General features: G+C 42.7%; 1 protein-coding gene across 3 annotated transcripts in view; it reads right to left on the reverse strand.

The window, feature by feature from the left end:
- VWA8 (von Willebrand factor A domain containing 8) overlaps nucleotides 1–23,630 on the reverse strand; it is a 678,220-nt gene that overhangs the window by 442,648 nt on the left and 211,942 nt on the right. For all 3 annotated transcript variants that reach the window (XM_077483183.1, XM_077483182.1, XM_077483184.1), the window contains exon 14: nucleotides 8,193–8,353. In XM_077483183.1, coding sequence (XP_077339309.1) covers nucleotides 8,193–8,353 — 161 coding nt within the window. The remainder of the gene's footprint in view (nucleotides 1–8,192; nucleotides 8,354–23,630) is intronic.

Raw genomic sequence — 23,630 nt, forward strand, 5'->3', positions numbered from 1 at the left:
CACATAACCCCTCCTTGCCCCCTAGTGGTTAACTCCTTCACTGCCAGCGTCATTTACACAGGAATCAGTGCATTTAAATAGCACCGATTGCTGTATAACTGACAATGGTCCCAAAAATGTGTCAAAAATGTCCAATGTGTCTGCCATAATGTCGCAGTCACAATAAAAATCACTAATCGCCACCATTACTAGTAAAAAAAAAAAATTAATATAAATGCTATAAAACTATCCGCTATTTTGTAAACGCTATAACTTTTGCGCAAACCAATCAATCTCTAATTGCAATTTTTTTCACCAAAAATATGTCGATTTTTGCAATTCGGCACTACGTCGCTTTAACTGACAATTGCGCGGACATGCTGTGTGGCTCCCAAACAAAATGACATCTTTTTTCCCCACAAATAGAGCTTTCTTTTGGTGGTATTTGATCACCCCTGTGGTTTTTATTTTTTGCGGTATAAACAAAAATAGAGCGTCAATTTTGAAAAAAAACACATTCTTTTTTACTTTTTGTTATAATAAATATTCCCCAAAAATATATAAAAAAACATTCCCCCCCCCCCTCAGTTTAGGCCGATATGTATTCTTCTACATATTTTTGGTAAGAAAAAAAAAAAATCGCAATAAGCGATTATTGATTGGTTTGCGCAAAAGTTATAGCGTTTACAAAATAGGGGATAGTTTTATGGCATCTTTACTAATAATTTTTTTTTTTACTAGTAATGGCAGCGATCAGCGATTTTTATTGCGACATTATGGCGAACACATCGGACATTTTTGAGACCATTGTCATTTATACAGCAATCACTGCTATATAAATGCTAACCAGTGGGTGGCAGTGTAGGGGTTAAGTGTTCCTAGGGGTGTGTTACTAACTGTTGGGGGCTGTGCTTTCTTTTAGTGAACACTGATTTCTGCTCCAATCTCACGGAGAAGAGATCAGCGTCACTAGTTGCTAGGCAGAACAGGGAGATGCTGTTTACAACGGCATCTCTCCGTTCAGCCGCCCCGTGAGACGATCGCGGGTATGCGATCGAGTCCGCGGGACCTGCGACCAGACTAGCATGCGAGCGTGCCGCCGGCGGCGTGCTCGCGATGGCAGGGCAGCATTAAAGATTGGACGTACCTGTATGCCAATATGCCTGCCCATGCCATTCTGCCGACGTACATCGGCGTGCACTGGTCGGGAACTGGTTAAGGTAGGCCATACCTTATACTTTTTTTTTGTTTTGTTAAAAGAAAATGTGCTGCTTCCCCCATCCACACATTGGTGGATGGGGAAATCACTCCCACAGCACACATTGTCAGAATACAATGACGAGTGTTGTCGGCTATAGTCGGTGTCACTGATTGGGGGAATAAACCCAACAGTCTGGTTGTACACAAGTCAACTGGGAGATCAACTTGTGTACAACCAACCTGCCCATAGAGGGATCAAAATTCAGCCAGTCCAGCTGAAATTGTCAAATTTCTATCCATCTATAGCAGGCTTAAAGTGGAGTTCCACCCAAAAATGGAACTTCCGTTTAAGTGACAGTGACCCACTAACATGCCACATTTGGCATGTCATTTTGTGGGGGGGAGTAGATGCCCTCTTTTTAGAGGCATCCACCTCCCACTTACTGCCGGGGCTCCGCAGCCCCAGAAGTTCACCTCTCCCCCCTCCCTGCAATCTTCTGGGACATGCCACAGGTCCCAGAAGATTGCCCGGCTATTCATAGTGCGGCTCGCGCATGCTCAGTGCATGCCCAGCTGTGAAGCCACAGCCGGGCACCCACAGTAACAATACCGGAGACGTGGAGAGAAGGGGGAGAGGAGCGGGGATTCTTTGTAGCTGCTGACTTTAAATTTTTTTTATTTTTTGGGGCGGAACCCCGCTTTAAAACATAACTCATTTGCATAATTACTGACACACTCAATTAAATACTCTATCCTCGAATTTAGGCTCACTTCAAAGCTAATGAAATACAATAATGTTCATATTCCTGTTCTTCTCCATCAATTTCACATTCACTCTATTTCCTACCAGAGTATTTTCAAGTTTAACCGAAAAGGACAGGTGTGAAGATATTTGCCAGCCGTTGGACTACCTGCATGTTGCTAGGTTCCACTATGGGCTTGTTGACAAATGGATTTGCTATATAAAAAAAAAAAAAATCAAAGCTTTTTATACTTTTCTTCTCATTCTCAAAGCGATTTTTCAACACTTCTCGCAATCGAAAACTGCACCTCTATATGACCCATCCTGTCACAGAATGATACTCAAATTGGTTTTATCAGACCTTGCATCAAATTTATACCCAAATGACCAACACTGTTTTGTCACATGATTCTTCTTATGGTAATAAATAGGGCTGAAACAACTAATTGATTAATCGACAACTAATCGATTAATATTTTCAGAATCGATTAATCGGCCAGTAATAAAATGGGGTTAAAGGTAATGAGTCTGATATTTACCAGATTGACCCTTTAATAGTATATCTCTCCTCTAATAGTATATGCAGTATATCTCCTAATAGTATATAGCCTATAATAGTATATATAGTACATCCCCTCTAATAGTATATACAGTATATCCTCTCTAATAGTATATACAGTATATCTCTCCTCTAATAGTATATAGCCTATAATAGTATATACAGTACATCTCTTCTAATATATACAGTATATATCTCTAATATATACAGTATATCTCTCATCTAATAGTATATAGCCTATAATAGTATATACCAGTGATGGCGAACCTTGGCACCCCAGATGTTTTGGAACTACATTTTCCATGATGCTCCTGCAGTCTGAAGTGTAGTTGAGCATCATGGGAAATGTAGTTCCAAAACATCTGGGGTGCCAAGGTTCGCCATCACTGGTATATACAGTACATCTCTTCTAATAGTATATACAGTATATCTCCTCTAATAGAATATACAGTATATATCCCCTCTAATATATACAGTATATCTCTTCTGTCTGTTATTCTCAGAGTGGATTAGATATTTTGCTTCCGAACCATATAGTTGGTTATTTATATTTACCACTGCATATAGAGATATTTAAGAATAAATTGCCTTTTTTTAAACTTTACATATTAACTAAATTAGACACCACCCCTTTTTTAAGGTTATTAACAGATTAATCAAAACAATAATTGGCCAACTAATCGATTAGGAAAATAATCGTTAGTTGCAGCCCTAGTAATAAAACATAACGCATAATCCCAGGCTCCGATTACATATACTATGTAAAAGAAATATGACAAATTCCAGACTAATGAACATTTCAGTGCAGGAGCTGTTAATGCTGCTTCAATAAGCATAAATAAATATTGCATAAAGATGTAAAAAATATTATAAATATTGCAAAAGCAGAACAATCTAACAATGGTGTTCCCAGATCCCATATACTTACTTAGTGAAAGTAGACATTGATTTGCTTTACACAACTACTTCTATTTAAAGGGCAAGTTTATGCTTCAGAAGTTTTTAGTATATTAAACTTATTTACATTAAAGCAAATGCAGGATAAAGAATATAAACTTGGAAGTTAAACCAATAAGCAATACAAGGTATTACATGTGCTGTATTGATTAAAACAATAAATAGCATTGTGGAATCCTACAAATGTAATGGCCATACTGTGAAACCCTAAACCGTTACTCAATCCTGCATCAATGCACCAATGATTACCAATGATCACGCCTACCATGAGATTACTTAAGGGAAAGCAGAGGTGCCCCACAGGCAAGTAGCAATAGATATCCAAATCATACAGATAAGGGTTCTTTTTGAGCAAAGAGTGCAATCTTTTGTCAGTCTTTACTACCAATGACATATAAACTCAAGAAAAAAAAATGACTAAGGAACACCATATACTGTGCCTTGAAAAAAGTGTTCACACCCCTTCAAATTTTCCACATTTTGTCATGTTACAACCAAAAATGTAAAATGTTTTTTATTGGGATTTTATGTGATAGTCAACACAAAGTGGCACATAATTGTGAAGTCGAAGGAAAATGATTTTCAACATTTTTAAAAAATAAATATATGAAAAATGTGGCGTGCATTTGTATTCAGCCCCCCCCCCCCCGGAGTCAATACTTTATGTTACCACCTTTCGCTGCAATTACAGCTGCAAGTCTTTTTGGGGATGTCTCTACCAGCTTTGCACATCTAGAGTGACATATTTGCCCATTCTTCTTTGCAAGATAGCTCAAGCTCTGTCAGATTGGATGGAGAGTGGCTGTGAACAGCAATTTTCAAGTCTTGCCACAGATTCTCAATTGGATTTAGGTCTGGACTTTGACTGGGCCATTCTAACACATGAATATGCTTTGACCTAAACCATTCTATTGTAGCTTTTCCTCTATGATTGCCCTGTATTTGGCTCCATCCATCTTCCCATCAAGTCTGATCAGCTTCCCTGCCCCTGCTGAAGAAAAGCATCCCCACAACATGATGCTGTCACCACCATGTCTCACAATGTGGATGGTGTGTTCAGGTTTATGTGAAGTGTTAGTTTTCCGCCACACATAGCGTTTTGCTTTTAGGCCAGAAAGTTCAATTTTGTTCTCATCTCACCAGAGCACCTTCTTTCACATGTTTGCTGCGTACCCCGCATGGCTTCTAGCAAACTGCAAATGGGACTTCTTATGGCTTTCTTTCAACAATGGCTTTCTTCTTGCCACTTTGTGGAGATTTGTGGAGTGCAAGACTAATGCCCCATACACACGGTCAGAAATTCAGACGGAAAATGTCCTATCGGATTATATTGTCGGAAAATCCGATCGTGTGTGGCCTCTATCGGACTTTTTCTGTTGGAATTTCCAAAGTAAAAAGTTTGAGGGCTGGATCTAAAATTTTCTGACAACAAAACTCGATCAGACTTTTTCCTTTCATGTGTAGAGAATTCCAACGCACGAAGTGGCACACATGCTCAGAAAAAAATTGGAGACGAAAGCTATTGGCCCCTACATAGTCCCGCTGTACGTTTTGTACATAACCTTTTTCCGAATGATTGGATTTTCCAACAACTTTGGGCGACTATGTGTATGCAAGACAAGTTTGAGCCAAAATCTGTCTGAAAAATTCTGATGGATTTTGTTGTCAGAATGTCCGACCGTGTGTATGGGGCATAACAATTGTCTTGTGGACAGATCCTCCCACCTGAGCTGTGGATCCCTGCATCACCTTGAAAGCTACCATGGGCCTCTTGGCCGCTTTTCTGGTTAATGCTCATCTTGCCAGGCCTGTCAGTTTAGGTGGACGTCCATGTCTTGGTAGGTTTGCAGCTGTGCCATATGTTTTCCATTTTCAGATGATGGATTGAACAGGGCTCTGCGAGATGTTCAAAGCTTGGGATTTTTTTTTATACCCTAACCCTGTTTTAAACTTCTTCACAACTTTATCCCTGACCAGTCTGGTTTGTTCCTTGGCCTTCATGATGCGGTTTGTTCACTAAGGTTCTCCAACAAACCTCTTCACAAAACAGCTTCATAATACTGAGATTAAATTACACACAGGTGGAATCTATTTACTAATTAGGTGACTTCTGAAGGCATTTTGTTCCACTAGATTTTATTTAGATGCATCAGAGTAGAGGGGGCTGATTACAAACGCATGGCTCACTTTTCAGATATTTGTAGAAAATTTGGAAAACCATTATTTTCCTTCCACTTCACAATTATGTGCCACTTTGTGTTGGTCTATCACATAAGATCCCAATAAAACGTATTCACGTTTTTGCTTGTAACACGACAAAATGTGGAAAAATTCAAGAAGCATGAATACTTTTTCAAGGCGCTGTACATTTCAGAGGCCACGATTTCTTATTCAGACTTAAAGTGGATATAAACTCTATCAACTAACTATGCTGCTCACCTTAGTAAATAGATACAAGGGTACAGTATATGTATTCTTTAAACAGTTTTTCTACATTTATTCTGCTGCTTTCCGATTTCTGGCCTAAGCCAAAATGATGTTATAGATCACAGGAGTCTTCATAGTTTTTTTTTTTTCTTTCATCTGGAAGGGGGATGGGTTTTTCCAGCTAAGCATGCCCTCAATGATGAGTGGAGGGCTATCTCAGCTAAATAAAATAATTAATAATAAAAAAAATTAAGTGCCCCATCCCTCAATGCTCGCATGCAGAAGGGAACGCATATGTAAGTTGTGCCCGCAAATGTAAACAGTGTTCAAACCACACACGTAAGGGTATCATTGCGATCGTTAATGCAAGAGCAATAAATCTAGCACAAGATCTCCTCTACAACTCTAAAAAGGTAACCTGTAGATATTTTTAAAAGCATTGCATATGGGGATTTTTAAGTAGCGTAGTTTGTCACCATTCCACGAGTGTGTGCAATTTTAAAGCAAGACATGTTAGGTATCCATTTACTCGGCGTGACATCTTTCACATTATAGAAAAAAACTGGGCTAACTTTATGTTTTTGTTTTTTTATTAATGAAAGTGTATTTCTTAAAAAAAAAAAAAAAATGCATTTTAAAGACTGCTGCGCAAATATAGTGTGACAAACTATTGCAACGATCACCATTTTATTCTCTAGGGAAGAGGTAGGCAACCTCAGTACTCCAGCTGTGGTGAAACTACAAATCTCATCATGCCCCTGCCTCTAGGAGTAATGCCTGTGATGGCCAGGCTCTTGCAATGTCTCATGGGACTTGTAGGTTCACCACAGCTGGAGGGCCAATATTGCCTACCCCTGCTCTAGGGTCTCTGCTAAAAAAATATTATATATACATATATATATATATATATATATACACACACACACACACACATACATAATTGGGGGCTCCAGGCAATTTTCTAACAAAAAATAATAATTTTCACTTGTAAGCAACAAATGTCAGAAAAGGGCTCTTAGGCCGCGTACACACGGGCGGACTGTTCGCCCAACTTTGTCCGCTGAACAGTGTTTCAGCGGACAGTCCGCTCGTGTGTGGGCTTCAGCGGACAGTTTCAGCGGACAGTCTGACGAACAAAGTTTTTCGGAATTTCCGTAAGACTGTCCGCTGAAACTTGGTTTGAGCGGACAGTCCGCTCGTGTGTAGGCTTGTTCGACAAACTAAGTCTCGCGCATGCTCAGAAAGAATTTACACGGCGAAGGTTGCATTGCAGTGTATTGGACGTCGAATTTCTCGTCCCGTCGTACGTGCCGTTCACGTCATCGCGCAAGTTTTCAGCGGACTGTTCGTTCGTCGTGTGTGGTCAAGTCCGTTCATGCTAATTTTGAACGGACTGTTTGTCAAACTGTTTGACGAACCTAGTTGGGCGGACAGTCCGCCCGTGTGTACGCGGCCTTAGGCCTGATTCACACCTATGCATTTTTAGTGCTTTTTGCATTTTGCAGATTTGCACTACAGGAAGTGTTCCATAGGAAACCATGGTGAATGGACTGTAGTGCAAATCTGTAAAATTCAAAAAGCATTAAAAATGCATAGGTGTGAATCAGGCCTAAGGCATGAAGGAGTTAAGGATACAGTATAGCCTCAAGAACTTACATCACTTGTACTATGACTTTTTGAAAATGCAATAAGACTTGGTTTGCACCTATGTGTGTGTGTCTGGGCCATGTTTGCTGGGGCACAGCAGCCCATTCATTTAAATTGATTGCCGTGCCTGAGTTTCCTGCAGAAAAGGGTGTGGAAAAACGTGGTCATTTTGACCGTGCAAATTACCTGCCGTTCCTGCACCCCCAGAACGCACTTTTTTTCATACGTGGGGGTGCCATTCAGAATGAATGGCAGTCCCTACATTTTCTCGCAGCAGCGCGTTTCCACTGTGGGTGGTTGCGGATATTGATGCGATTCCTGCATCAGCAGCCACCAGTATAGATGTGAACTGAGCATCAATGAACTGTTTGCATATCTATTAGAACTTGAGATAGAGTTACCCTATTCTTTCATCACTTTTAAGTAAAAGAACAGCTCAATACAAATAAAAAGTATTTTCTGGGACTACATTCTATGACACCTATTTGACTGCAGAGTATTAGACGTAATATAAAACTGTATAAAAATACATCTATTGTTGTTATCATTGAACCACAAAAAATATTTAGGCGATATAGTGCATAATTTAAGAATTTATTATTATTACATCTCAGTTTACAATATCATTTTTAAGCGTTATCTAGTCATCTAAAACGCTAATTAGGGCTAGCAGTTACTGACCTTTGAAGAATGGATAGAGTGCCTGGATTGACACGATGAATACCATCAAGAATGACAAGTTTTCCTTCCAAGGCAGCTGTAACCAAAGGAGATTGTCGCCAGGCAGTGTCACCATTTGGAAGTGTGTACCTTTGCTGCAGCAAGTCCCTGGCAGTCATGTCCTGCACAAATCAGTTCAATAGAAATCAATGCGATAACAGAAATAGTGTTTGAATGTAGAGTAGAATGATATAAATAACAAAAAAGTGTTATGTGATAGTTTTAGTCAATGCTGCTTCAAAGCCCCAATCAATGTTTCTCTAAAGCACCAAATTCTGCTTCTATTGATGGAAATTTCTCAATAACATTGTTGCAAGTTGCAAGAGCTAAGAGGTTGCTAGGTACATGAAAAAAAAAAAAAAAGATGAACACCCTATTTTTGAAATCCAAACCATTAAAGTGGTTGTAAACCCTTAGCCCTTGTACACACGGTCGGACATTTCGACAACCAAATCCGTTGGATTTTGTCCAACGGATTTTGTCTGAAACTGTTGCATACACACAGTCGGACAAAGTTGTCAGAAAATCCGATCGTACTTAACGTGATGACATTATTTCTTTACGACGGGACTACATTCAGCCTAGTAGCCAATAGCTTTGGTCTAGGAATTTGATCTGAGCATGCGTGGCACTTAGTCCGATTGGAATTCTCTACACATGATCGGACAAAGTCCGATCGGAGCATGTTGTCAGAAAATTTTACAGACAAGTTGGAAAACTTGGTCCACTGTATACTCCGATGGAGTCCGATGGAGCCCACGCACAGTCGGATTATCCGACAACACGGTCCATCGGAATATCCGACCGTGTGTACAAGGGCTTACACATACCCGGTGAAATGACTGGCCTCAGGTGATACTGAGAGATGAAAAAAAATACTCCCACATAAGTTCTGCCTGTTTATCTGTAGTCTATTCTTCTCTACATCCATTCGAAGTGCAGCATTTATAAAAAAATGTCTGAGCTGTCAGCAGAGTTACATTCCCTGAGAGGGGACTGGAGGGAAGGAACACACCCCCTTTTCTACACAGCACACAGGAAGAGAGCAGATGCTGTCAATCAGGTGAAGGTCTCTCCCCTGACACCATTTTTCTCTTGGAGGGCTATCAGGAAAACTTGTCAGAAGTGATTTATGCTGAAAGCAGAGAAACAAAGCAGGAGACAGAAATTACCAGGGCCGTCTTTAAGGCAGGGCAAAAGAGGCAGCTGCCCTGGGCCCTGTCATTGTTGTGGGGCCCAAAGCAGCTGCCTCATACTTGCCAAGTATCCCAGTTTAAATTCCCTCGTCCCTTCAAGTTTTAGTCCCTTCCTGTGTCCCGATATCTCAGTGTGAAGTGCTGCTACTAATGCTGCCCAGCTCTGCCCTACTGTTGTGTACAGATGACTCACCTGCCGACCCTGTGTTTACATGTAAATAACCGCCATTCATATGTACATAGCAGCGACATGCAAATGATCAGAATGGGAGATAAGGGCAAGAGGGGCAATTGGGACTTTACATGAAACAACACACTTCCATCTTACTCACTATCACTTACTATTATAATTATTATCATCCTAGCTACCCTTCCGGCTTCAGAGTCTACAATAATCCCTATAGAGCCATTTCTTCAATCACTAATCCTATACGTGGTTCCTGTTCTGCTCCGCCATGTTGCCGCTTGGTCACCTCAGCTCCTGGGGTGAAGACTATCTCCCCCATGGGTGCCTCCCACTCAATGAACAGCAATTTTCTATGCCTCAATACCATCGTATTACCTATTTAAGGGTAAGAGTGTTAGCACTAAGGTTTTTGTGCCTCCTCTTCCCAGTGTAATTAATTACCATTAATTACCAATTTATATTATGTTATATTTTGGGCACTTCCAATAAACAGCTCCTGATGAGTGGACCATCTTCCACGAAACGCGTCGAGCCTATATACTTGCTGTCATGCCACAGCATTATTATATTTATCATGGGTGCCTAATATTTGAGTCATTAACCCTATTCTGGTTTTATTTATCTATTTAGTTGTTGGGGGTAGTGTTGGTTATTATCAATGATCAGGTGCTACATTATTTACTATGCTATTTATTATTAATGTGATTTGATATTATGTCTTACTGTATCATATATGTATGAATTATAATGTTTTTATCATCAAATGCACTATGCTCCCATAGGGTATTAATAAATATTTATCTGGGGGGGGCGTGGCTTAGCGGCGAACGTAGCAGGACGCTTGCTCCAACAGCTCCGTTGGCCATCCGAGCAATCATCCTGTCCCCGCAGTTACCGGACCGCGTAGCCGCCCGACAACGACCCGACAGCAATGGGGAGACACTCTGGGTTTGATCGGTCCCGAGTTTGCAGCCGCCACTATGTCCAGAAGGCACACAGGAGGCAAATCTCAGACGGACATGCAGGGCCAAGATGGCGCCGGCTCCCGCCGCACAGCCAAGGACACATACAAGGAGGCAGCCCAAAAATCTCCTATTCGGTGGTCGGTCCTATAAGGACGTCCTGGTCGGCCAGCCTGCCACCGGGGATTCCATGGAGGGATCACCTGGAGAGGATGATACTGTCCCCCTGGAGGATACTAATGGTCTGTCGCCTTCATGGAACACTGCGAGTACTCCTAGAAGTAATTCTGCTGGGCCTCAGATTAGCCCCTCCAATACAGATGAAACAGAGCCCACACTCAGACATTCACACAGCAATCACTTCCTGCAATATGTCCATAAATGCCCTGTCTAACGAAGTTAAGGGTGTCATTCGTACGCCAAGACATGCAGAAACTTAGGGAGAGAACATCTGCACTGGAGGGTAGGCTCAGCACAGTGGAAGATGACATGGCACCAATGCAAAGAGATCTGAAGTTTAATTGTCATTTAATTGAGCAGCATGTAATGCGTCTGGACGAAATTGAAAATCGCATGAGGCGCAACAATGTTCGTGTCCTGGGCATCCCGGAGCGGGACGAGGGTAAAAACCCAGTGGATTTCATAGAGCAATGGCTGATATCCACATTTGGAAAGGAGTCCTTCTCCCCGCTCTTTGCAGTAGAATGGGCTCACCGGGTACCTACCCGCTCTCTACCCCCCGGGTAACCATCCTAGGCCTTTTCTATTTAAGTTGCTCAACTATAAGGACAGAGACGCGATATTGTCCAAAGCAAGATCCCTATCTGGCAAGATGGCGATTGATAACTCCACAATCTCACTGTTCCCCGATTTCTCTGCAGAGTTGCAAAAACTGCAACTTTTATTGATGTCAAAAGACGGCTAAGAGATCTAAATGTGCAATATGGCATGCTATACCCTGCTCGACTGCGAGTGATGGCCCTTGGAACGACCCACTTTTTTGAACGCCCTGCTGCGGCTGCACAATGGCTGGACCGGGAGGACAGGGCGCTTAAAGACGCTAGACAACAGCGCCCGGCCTAATTCTGAGCGTACTTTATCTTTGACAAGAATGGGACACTCTTCTGCAAATCCGGCGGAGACAGGAGAACTTTGATTTTTTGTACTGTAAGTTGTTCCTTGTTGCTGCTAATTGTGAAACCCCACTTACCAACTAGAAGTCTCTTCTACGGGTGTTTCCACTGCCTTCCCCCCTCCAGGGCAGGAGACCTGGAGGTCATTTACTCTGCAACCCGAAAGGCTGAGAGCCCGGTTGGCTCCTCAGCCGTTAACATTGTTACCGGGCTCTGCCCAGTTGTTGTTCCTTTCTTTTCCTTTCTTTTCCTTTTTCCATTTTCTTTTCTTTTCCCTCAGAATACCATGGGACTACGGCTGCTGAGCCGAAAGACCTACTATTAATCTGAGACCTTCCACTAGAATGGACATTTATGGACTGGCTAAAGGTATTTTCAGTATCCCTAAAGCCAGGTGTATCTCGGGTGTTCCTATACCCTCATGTGGTTACCTTATGCATTGTTCCCCTGGGAAAGGATCCCATTGTGGTCATATCTATACTCATAATACGTTTAAGTGATGGCAACCATTAAGATTGTTTCATGGAATGTTAGAGGTTTAAGTAATCCTATAAAGAGAGTTGCAATATTGAGACACCTTAGGGCTATGGGAGCGGTGGTTGTGTGCCTGCAGGAGACACACTTCCCATCGCATATTACCCCCAGCCTTAACTATAAAGAATATAATACCCAGTACCACGCCACATACTCGGCCTATGCTAGGGGAGTGAGTGTTCTGATCCGTCGGGACACTCAGTTCACGTGTTCCCGGGAGCTTATAGACTCGGAGGGAAGGTTTATCTTTCTATTATGTACTGTCCCCCATATGCAATGTATTATAGCAGGCATATATATATACCACCCGATTACTCGTCTGAAATCCTTAAAACCCTGGCCAGGTTCATGGCGCAGTTCCCGGGTGTGCCGCTGGTAGCGGTGGGCGATTTTAATAACTATTTGAACCATGTTTGGGATAAACTACCGGTGCCGGCTGCTACAAACATCCGTGGGGGCGGGTATAACCCCCTTTGCGGGCCTGCTCAGGGAACTTGATCTAACGGATGTGTGGCGTTTGCAACAGGCACATACTAGACAGTATTCCTGCTGTTGCGCGATCCATGGAAGTCTGTCTAGGATTGACCTGGGACTGGGGAACGCTGCTCTCCTTCCACTGGTTGTGGATTCAGGTTATGGGGACAGGCATGTGTCAGATCACTCCTCATTTTGGGTAGAGATTAAACTGCCCACTAACAACAAACCCAGAAGTTGGAAGCTCAACCCATTCTGGCTCACATTACTCCCTTCCCCTAATCCGATTAGGGAAAGACTTAAGTTCTTTCTTCAAGATAACCTAAATTCAGCTCAGTTGGGAATTGTCTGGCATACTACCAAGGCATTTTTACGGGGCCAATTCATCACAGAGATTAATAGAATCAAAACCAACACTAAAGCCTGGGAAGTTGAGGTCTACAGAGTACTTAGGGAATCCGAAAAAAGGACACCAAAAAGGCTTGGCTAGGGGCACAATCCATGTCAAGCCAATTGGCGCTACAATTAGCTGAAAACAACGTTTTTTCCTACAGCAGACTAACTTTGAGGAGGGGGAGGCCACTGGGCACATGCTGGCCTTGCTAGCGTGGGCTCAAGGCTCCACATCCATGGTTCCCTCCCTTTGTGATGCTCAGGGAGTGAGCCAAATGGGCACCTCTGCAGTGCTCCAAATATTTTGCTCCTTTTATGTAGACCTATACGAATCTAAAGTACACCCCAGTGAAGATGACATAACCAGTTTTCTGGATGGGTGTGTGCTGCCTCGACTGTCTGCCTCGGATGCGGCACTATTAAATGCACCGCTGACAGAAGATGAATTGGCCTTGACTTTGGCACAAACCCATAATAATAAATCCCCAGGGGCTGATGGCATCCCATCCGAGGTATACAAGTGATATGCGGACACACTATTGCCTATGCTCCTGAAGGTATACAATGGGGCGTTGGAAGACGGCATATTGCCGGACTCCATGAATGAAGCAATCATCATAGTGCTCTTGAAACCGGGTAAAGAGGCCACTTCCACTGACTCTTACAGGCCCATATCCTTGCTTATGACTGATGTTAAGCTCTTGGCCAAGGTGTTGGCAACTAGACTGTCCCATGTAGTGCAACAACTAGTTCATGGAGACCAATCGGGATTCATACCCACTAGATCCACAGCCCAGAATATCAGGCGCCTTTTTCTGAATATCCAGATCCCAGTGGAGAATCCTGGCAACCAAGCCATTCTTTCACTTGACGCTGCTAAGGCCTTCGACAGTGCCAAGTGGCCTTACCTGTGGAATGTTTTGGATCGAGTGGGTCTTGGAGACAATTTTATTAGGTGGGTCAAGTTGTTATATGCCCGACCGTCTGCCAGAATTAGTGTTAATGGAGAATTATCTGAACCTTTCCCACTGTTCAGAGGCACTAGGCAGGGGTGCCCATTGTTGCCCCTGCTGTTTGCCTTGGCACTGGAGCCACTTGCCGCGAGGGTGCGGGGAGATGCTGGGATTTTAGGTTTCCGGCGCAGCACGGGACGGACGTGATATCCTTATATGCTAACGACACCCTACTGTATCTGGGGGACACACAGGGCTCGCTGACTGCGGTTATGAATCTGATTAAAAGCTTCGGTACCCTATCCTGCTTTTCAATTAATTGGGACAAATCGGTATTAATGCCCCTAGACTTAATGACTGACCCCCTGCCTGTGTGCATCGATGATACAGATAGTAACCACCTTCCGTTACCTGGGTGTACAGGTATCCCCTGATTTATCTCAATACATATCCCTTAACCTTGAATAAACTCAGAGAAAAATGTAATATTTGGTGTAAACTACCATGATCATTGGTGGGAAGGACAAACCTTATAAAAATGGTGTGGGCGCCACAACTTCTGTATATATGTCACAACTCCCCGGTATGGATCCACCGACGCTGGTTTAATAAAATTGACTCTCAGTTCAGGGAGCAGGTGTGGCGTAAAAAATAAGCTAGAATTAGCCTGTCCACCCTGCAATACAATAAAGAGGAGGGGGCTTGGCGGTCCCGCATGCGAGAGCCTACTTCCTCGCCTCTCAGATACAACAATTGGGTGTGTGGGGCTTGAAGGACTCGTCGGACCCAATCCGTAAAATCTTAAGCTTAGTAACAGATGACTCTCCTGCACTATCCACGTTGGAGGCAGGATATATGCATCTGAACAGGGGAGGTCATACTATAACTCTACTGAGAACACTGTGGACACATATCAAGCGATTGCTGGGCATAAAGGGATTTTTGGCACTCACCCCTATATGGAGGAACTCAAAATATAGGGAACTACTAAAAGTGAAAGGGTTCAGGAGCTGGGAGGCAGCTGGGATCCAGTATATGAAGCACTTGTATAGAGGTCAGGTTCTTAAATCATTTACGGACATCCAGGCAGAATATGGCATCCCACGTAGGGAATTCTTTAAATATCTGCAACTGAGGCCTGCCCTGCAAATGCAATCTAGGATTACGCCACTTTTACTGACTGACCATACTATTGTGCAAATGATTATGATGGAAAAGGTAAAAAATCTCATACTAAATGCGCTACAGGACCCAATTGGCATACCCTGCAAATGTGGATGGGAGGAGGATATTGGCCCAATTAATGGGGAAACCTGGAACCTTTGTCTTGCCTCTGCTCCCCTGGTGTCAGTGTCAGCCTCGCAAAAACTATCGCACCTATACTTATTACACAGGGCCTATTGAACACCTGTTAAACTTTACAAGTGGGGATTGCGAGATACGCCTCTTTGTCCAAAGTGTAGGAGAGATCAGGAAGACCTTTTACATATGTTCTGAAAAAGCCAGAAACTGTTCCGATATTGGACAGGGGTCCTAGAGGTAATCTCTCAAGTGTTTTCAGTGGTCATTCCTAAGACCCCTGTGGTATGCTTGTTGGTTGCCCTGGATGAAGAGACGCTGGCACCAGCTGCCCATACGGCAATTATTCAGCTACTTTATATAGCTCGCAAATTGATAGCACAATTCTGGATCACCCCCAGGGTCCCCACCAAGCATCAATGGGTTCACCGTGTGAACGCAATGTTAATTCGAGAGAAACTGACATACCAGCATAGAAATTCCTGGTTGGAGGTCCCGGGGTTAGCTCCTCTTGGTCCAATATAGATTGATACAGGGGTAACAACCAACTTGGTATGGAAATTTCCATACCCACAGCTGTTTATACGACCAATATAGAACACAAAAGAAAGGGGGTAAAAAGAAACAAACAAAATAAGAAAACAAAAGTGGATATTAGACTGTGCAGTCTGAAAAGATGCTCTATGATCATAAGGCTTTGGGAATTGATCCCACCCCTTACTGCAAACCTAATGTGTATTCTGAACGGGGGGGGGGGGGGGGGGGGGTTTGTTGTTTTTTTCTCTTCCTCTTTCCACCGTCACCCTCTTGTTTTCTTCTTGATCCACAGAGCCACTAGTAATATAAAACTCTTTCCTATGACTGGATGTTCCCAGTCAGGTTACGGTCACTTTTATACTAGTAGTCGACAGGTAAATCTAAACTGTGAGTTTTGTAATCTGTTGTAATGCACTGTACTATATCTGTGTTTGTGGTAATGTGGTACTTCAAATAAAACCTTTTCTGATAAAAAAAAAATATATATATATTTTTTTTACCCTATGTTAATGACTCATTATGCCACAACACGCTATGGCATAATGACTCATCATGCCATAGCGTGTTGTTTCATGTAAAGTCCCAATTGCTCCTCTTGCCCCTATCTCCCATTCTGATCTTATACTATCGGGGATGAAGACAAATGTACTGGTGTCGTGGTCTCATGTAAAGTCCCAACCTATTCTCTCTTTGATTCAGTGACATGCATATGTAAATAGCCAAGGCCAGCGGCATTGATATGTAAATAAAGGTGGCATTCATATGTATATCATGCCCCCCTGCAGTGAGGAGAAGATGTTCTGTAACCTATAGCAACCAGTGAGTAGTATTACTGTACAGTAATCTCTAGCAGCCAATCAACAAACAGAAATCATGTGCTGTAACCTCTAACAACTAATCAGTGAGCCTTATTGTGTGCTGTAACCTCTAGCAACCAGTCAGTAAATGGTAATGATATGCTATAACCTCTGGCAACCAATCGTAATCGCTGCCTGATCTGATACAGTAAACTGATTTTAAGTCTAGCTGCTATTTATTGTATGTCTCAGAGAAGGTGGAGAGCGAAATTGCATTGGGGGCCCCAAAGAAAATTTTTGCCCTGGATCCAATCAATATTAACCACTTTCAGACCGGACCATTTTGCTGGTAAATGACCAGAGGTCTTTTTACAATTTGGCACTGCGCTGCTTTAACTGGTAATTGCGCGGTCATGCAATGTTGTACCCAAACAAAATTTGCGTCCTTTTCTTCCCACAAATAGAGCTTTCTTTTGATGGTATTTGATTGCCTCTGCGATTTTTATTTTTTGCGATATAAACGTAAAAAGACCGCAAATTTTGAAAAAAAATGATATTTTCTACTTTTTGTTATTAGAAAAATCCAATAAACTCAATTTTAGTCATACATTTAGGCCAAAATGTATTCAGCCACATGTCTTTGGTAAAAAAAAGTCAATAATTGTATATTTATTGGTTTGCGCAAAAGTTGTCACATCTACAAACTAAGGTACGTTTTCTGGAATTTACGCAGCTTTTAGTTTACGACTGCCTATCTCATTTCTTGAGGTGCTAAAATGGCAGGGCAGTACAAAACCCCCCCAAATGACCCCATTTTGGAAAGTAGACCCCCTAAGGAAATTGATAAGTGGCATGTCGAGCCCATTGAATATTTAATTTTTTTGCCTCAAGCGATTGAATAATGACAAAAAATTTTTTATTTTTTTTTTTTACACAAAGTTGTCACTAAATGATATATTGCTCACACATGCTATGGGCATATGTGAAATGACACCCCAAAATAAATTCTGCTGCTTCTCCTGAGTACGGGGATACCACATATGTGGGACTTTTTGGGAGCCTAGCCGCGTACGGGGCCCCGAAATCCAAGCACCGCCTTCAGGCTTTCTAAGGGCGTAAATTTTTGATTTCACTTCTCACTACCTATTACAGTTTTGAAGGCCATAAAATGCCAAGATGGCACAAAACCCCCACAAATGACCCCATTTTAGAAAGTAGACACCCCAAGCTATTTGCTGAGAGGCATGTTGAGTCCATGGAATATTTTATATTTTGCCACAAGTTGCGGGAAAATTACAAACTTTTTTTTTTTTTCACAAAGTTGTCACTAAATGATATATTGCTCACGCATGCCATGGGCATATGTGAAATGACACCCCAAAATAAATTCTGCTGCTTCTCCTGAGTACGGGGATACCACATATGTGGGACTTTTTGGGAGCCTAGCCGCGTACGGGGCCCCGAAAACCAAGCACCGCCTTCAGGCTTTCTAAGGGCGTTACAGTTTTGAAGGCCATAAAATGCCAAGATGCCACAAACCCCCCCCAAATGACCCCATTTTGGAAAGTAGACACCCCTAAATTTAGGGGTACACTAGTGAGACTAGGTAATAAATGGCGGGTGCCATGAAACTATAAAAAAATAACTAACCAACCAGCGTCACCTGTAACAGTTATATGGTGATCACTGGTGAAAGGGTTAACTAGGGGGCAATCAGGGGGCTTTATGCGGTAGTATATGGGGGTCCCTGGCGCTATAAAAAGCTGCGGCGAACCTAAATACCTACCTGCCTAACTAGCGTCACCTGTGACACTAATACAGCGATCAGAAAAACGATCGCTTATTAGGCTGGGTTCACACTGGAGTGATGCGGGAACGCCACGAATCCGCGGCGGGTTCCCGCATCGCATGCCTCCCGGCGGCAGTTCACACTGCCCTATGCGCACTGCTGGGAGTGTCAGTGAAATGTTAATGACACCCCCAGATCAGTTCGCATATCGCAGTGCGATCTGCAAACTCGGATCGCATGGTGTGAACACCAATGCGATCCGATTCTGCTGCGGACCAAAAAAAGGGTCCCGTGCGAATTTGCGGCGGGTGCGGCGGGTGTGGCGGGTGCGGCGAATGGCTGAACTCGAATCGCACAGAGATCGGATGTGATTTGCACTGCAGTGCGGTGCGAATCACATTCGTTCTCATAAACCGCTGCAATGTGAACCCAGCCTTAGTGACACTGGCGACGGGGGGTGATCACGGGGTTAAACCTTTATTGGGGGGGTTAGGGGGGTACATTAGAACTAAAGGGGGCTAACCCTAACTGCCCTAACAGTTATTACAGTCACCAATGACACCAATGCAAAAAAAAAAAAAAAAATGACATTGGTGTCACTGTGACTGGGGGGCAGGGGTAATTGGGGGGGTGATCGGGGGGGTGTGAGTGTGCCTGGCATGTTCTACTGTGTAGTGTCGTGTTGGTGCAACTCACCGATCCTCTCTCCTCGGTGTCGGAACGAAAAATACCGACACGGAGGAGAGATTACATCACTTCCTCTCCTGTGTTTACATTACAGGAGAGGAAGTGATGTCACGGAGCATTTTCATTCGTCGGGAGCGATCGCGAGGGGGTGGCCATGAATGAATGGCCGTCCCCTTGTCCGGGATCGCTCCCGAACGAATACCGACCGCCGCGGGCACCGGGCGGGGGCCCGATCGGGCCCCCGACCCGCGGGAAGGCAGGGACGTACATGTACGCCAATATGCCTGCCTGTGCCATTCTGTCGACGTACATCGTCGTGCGGCGGTCGGGAAGTGGTTAAAGACGGCCCTGGAAATTACTTTAACAAAACTGGGCACTCAGAATGTGGTGCAGCTGTGCATGGTAGCCAATCCGCTTTTAACTTCAGCTTGTTCAAATAAGCTTTGATAATAAAACCTGGAAGCTGATTGGTTTCTATGTACAGTTGCACCAGATTTTGCATGCTCCAGTTTAAGGCTCGATTCACATCTATGCATGTTGCTTTTGAGCGTTCCTGCCGTGCTTTTTGCTGTGCTTTCTGCATTTTTAACCGCTTTTTACCGCAATTGTGTTTTTTTTTTTTTTACATTCACTGTGTATAATTGGTTGCTAAGAAGTGGGTCCAGAAGCTGACTACTGCATCCTTAACAACTGTCATCAGCTGTCAGTGGGCTTTCCCGTTAACAGCTGAATGTTAAAAAAAAATGGCAGATAAACCCCCCCCCCCCAAAAAAAACACCATGTGGGACCCCCCTTTGGTCTGGTATTGATTTGGATGGACACCCCCATGCCAAAAAAAATAATTGGCGTGGGGTCCCCACCAAAATCCAAACCAGACCCTTATCCAAGCATGCAACCCGGTAGGTCAGGAAAGGGACGGGACGAGCAAGCACACCCCCCCCCCCCCCCCCCGAACCATACCAAGCTACAATACCATCCCCCCCACCAAAAAGCGCCTTGCTGCCATGTTGATGGGGACAAGGGCCTCTTCCCGTCAACCCTGGCCGGTGGATGTCGGGGTCGGCAGGTGGGGGGCTTATCGTAATCTGTAAGCCTCCTTTAACAAGGGGACCCCCAGATAACATCCCCCCCTCTATGTGAATGGGTATTGGGTACATCGCCCCAACCCCTACCTATTCACCAAAAAAGCAGAGAAATGTAAAAAAAAAAAAAAAAAAAACACACACACACGAGCCAGTCTTCTCCCCGAGCCGTTTTCTCCCGATGCCACCTCCTTGCCGCCCCTGTCTTCTTCCTCGCCACCAGTTACCCGCTAAAAACAAAAAAGACAGTTCTTGTCCTAGGTGGTCTTCCCCCGCTTTTGTCCCCCGCTGTCTGACAAAAATGCGGTGTCCCGCACCAAAACACTGTGAACGCGGGCCAACCTGCTAGGAATATGAATTACTTTCTTGATTTTCATGGCCACTCTTTAGGTAAGATATCTATATCAAATTTCCTAGTTTAGCACAATTGCTGTAGCAATTACAAAGTCAAATGATGGTGTTATGATCCCCAATGGATGCTGTACTGTAGTATGCTTAAATAAGATAAGCAGGGCTGTGCAAAAGTGATGTATTTGTTAGATTACTATGGGATGAGAGAAATAAATGGTGGCGGTTAATTTTAACAACATAGTCTATATGAAGTAATGTTTTGTGCCTATGTTCATGAGTTTTGATAACCCAGTTAAATTGGTCAAGTCTGTACCAGATTTTGAATTATGTGAATCATTCATTATATTCTTTAATAAAGCAAAAGCAAAAACAAAATTAAAAAACAAATCACAGGAAAAATAGGCAGGAGACAGGGGCAAAAGGCTCATCCAGTAACAGAAAACTAGTTCTTTATGCTACCCTCTCCATGTCTCCATTGTGATAGTGTGATAGAAGTGAAGACAATTGACAGTATATTATATATTACTATACATAACATGGTTTTCATTAAATATACATTATATGAAAGGTGCACACATTTACAGTGAGGAAAAAAAGAATTTGATCCTCTGCTTATTTTGTACGTTTGCCCACTGACAAAGAAATGATCAGTCTATAATTTTAATGGTAGGTTTATTTTAACAGTGAGAGACAGAATAACAAAAAAAAAATCCAGAAAAAGCAAAAAGTTATAAATTGATTGCATTTAAATGTGTGAAATAAATATTTGACCCCTTCCCAAAACATGATATAGTACTTGGTGGCAAAACCCTTGTTGGCAATCACAGAGGTCAGACGATTCTTGTAGTTGGCCACCAGGTTTGCACACATCTCAGGAGGGATTTTGTCCCACTCCTCTTTGCAGATCCTCTACAAGTCACTAAGGTTTTGAGGCTGACGTTTGGTAACTCGAATCTTCAGCTCCCTCCACATATTTTCTATGGGAATAAGGTCTGGAGACTGGACAGGCAATTCCAGGACCTGAATATGCTTCTTCCTGAGCCACTACTTTGTTGCCTTAGCTGTGTTTTTTGGGTCAGTGTCATGCTGGAATACCCATCCATGACCCATTTCCAATGCCCTGACTGAGGGAAGGAGGTTCTCACCCAAGATTTGATGGTACATGGCCCCATCCATCGTCCTTTTGTTGCAATGAAGCTGTCCTGTCCCCTTAGCAGAAAAACACACCCAAAGTATAATGTTTCCCTCTTCATGTTTGACAGTGGGGATGGTGTCCTTGGGGTCATAGGCAGCATTTCTCCTGCTCCAAATGCGGCGAGTTGAGTTGATGCTAAAAAGCTCAATTTTGGTCTCATCTGACTACAACAATTTCACCCAGTTCTCCTCTGAATCATTCAGATGTTCATTAGCAAACCTCAGACGGGCCTGTAGATGTGCTTTCTTGAGAAGGGGGACCTTACAGGCGCTGCAGGATTTTAGTCCTTTACAGTGTAGTGTGTTACCAATTGTTTTCTTGGTGACTATGGTCCCAGCTGCCTTGAGATCATTGACAAGATTCTCCCGTGTAGTTGTGGGCTGATTCCTCACCGTTCTCATGATCATTGAAACTCTACAAGGTGAAATCTTACATACAGCCTCAGACCGAGGGAGACCGACAGTTTTTTTTATTCCATTTGCGAATAATCGCACCAACTGTTGTCACCCTCTCCCCAAGCTGCTTGGCAATGGTTTTGTAGCCTTGTGTAGGTCTACAATCTTGTCCCTGACATCCTTGGACTGCATTTAAGAGAGTGCTCCTAATCTCAACTCGTTACCTTTATTCAACTTTTCCAAGTACATTTTTTTGGCTATTTTTGTTATTCTGTCTCTCATTGTTAAAATAAACCTATTAAAATTATATAGACTGATCATGTCTTTGTCAGTGGGCAAACGTACAAAATCAGCAGGGGATCAAATACCTTTTCCCTCACTGTATCTTCCATATCTGTTAGTTTAGATTATATATGCATTTCTTTGCATTTTGTTCAAAGAAAATTACTATTCTAGACAAAACGAAATAAAATATAGCCAAAGTTTCTGGCACTAAAGCAGTTTGTTTTACTGTATCATAATGTTGAGTCCTACAAATGTCAGAGCAGATGTCATACTGGGAAACCCCATAGGGTCCACAAATCTTGTCCCAATGATAAGTAACCTTATAGTGAGCGTGTTTGAGACCACATACAGTAGGTAAGCACTTTTACCAAAAACTTTCAGTAGCCAACAGCTGGTCGCTTTAGTTCCTAGAAACACATTTTCATTAAATAACTTATATGTGTTAAAAATAGCATAGTTTATGCACACACGGGAATTTTAATTACAGGACAAAAGCAGCGCTAAATTGTTTTTTTTTTAAGCTCCTTAATTTGAAAACATTATTGCAATGTTTAAAATTAGAAATAGCAACAGGAAAATAATTTTCTTTCTTGCTCAATGAGTGGGTTTGCTTCTGATGTAGAAAGAGTTTGTTTCCCAAACCAGCATGAACCTATATCTAAATGCCTTCTGAGAGGAGGGAAATTATACACAGTTATTTGATTAAATGCACTTTAGCTGTTTCTCCCACCCTTCTCTTATGCCCTTTGAATTACAGATCACAAACCTTACCCATCTATTCTTGTCTCATTACGGCACATTACAGAGCTCTTTTTAGAGGGAATTCAGTGGTGTAAATACTTTCACGCAGAGATGTGTTATGTTGCTTTGTACTCTATTTTAATGAGCCTGTTTTTCTGGGCTTTACAATAATTCCGTTACCCTTCCTCCTTCTTTCAAATGGGATATTTTCCCATTATTCTCCCATATTTATTGCAGTCAAATGTAATTTATTCTATGCTCTTTAAATGCTTATTAAAATCTGCATTGTTGAAATGTGTGTGCTCAACAAACATGTACCAGTATGTATATACTAATTTATTATGAACCAATGATGTTCTTAGGCTTGGATGAAGTTTCAGCCAAAGGCTTCTAATCCTGATTGGATTCC

The sequence above is a fragment of the Lithobates pipiens genome, unplaced genomic scaffold, assembly GCF_037356315.1.
Source record: "Lithobates pipiens isolate NorthernLeopardFrog02 unplaced genomic scaffold, aLitPip1_a1.2 Scaffold_16, whole genome shotgun sequence".
Lineage (NCBI taxonomy): Eukaryota > Metazoa > Chordata > Amphibia > Anura > Ranidae > Lithobates > Lithobates pipiens.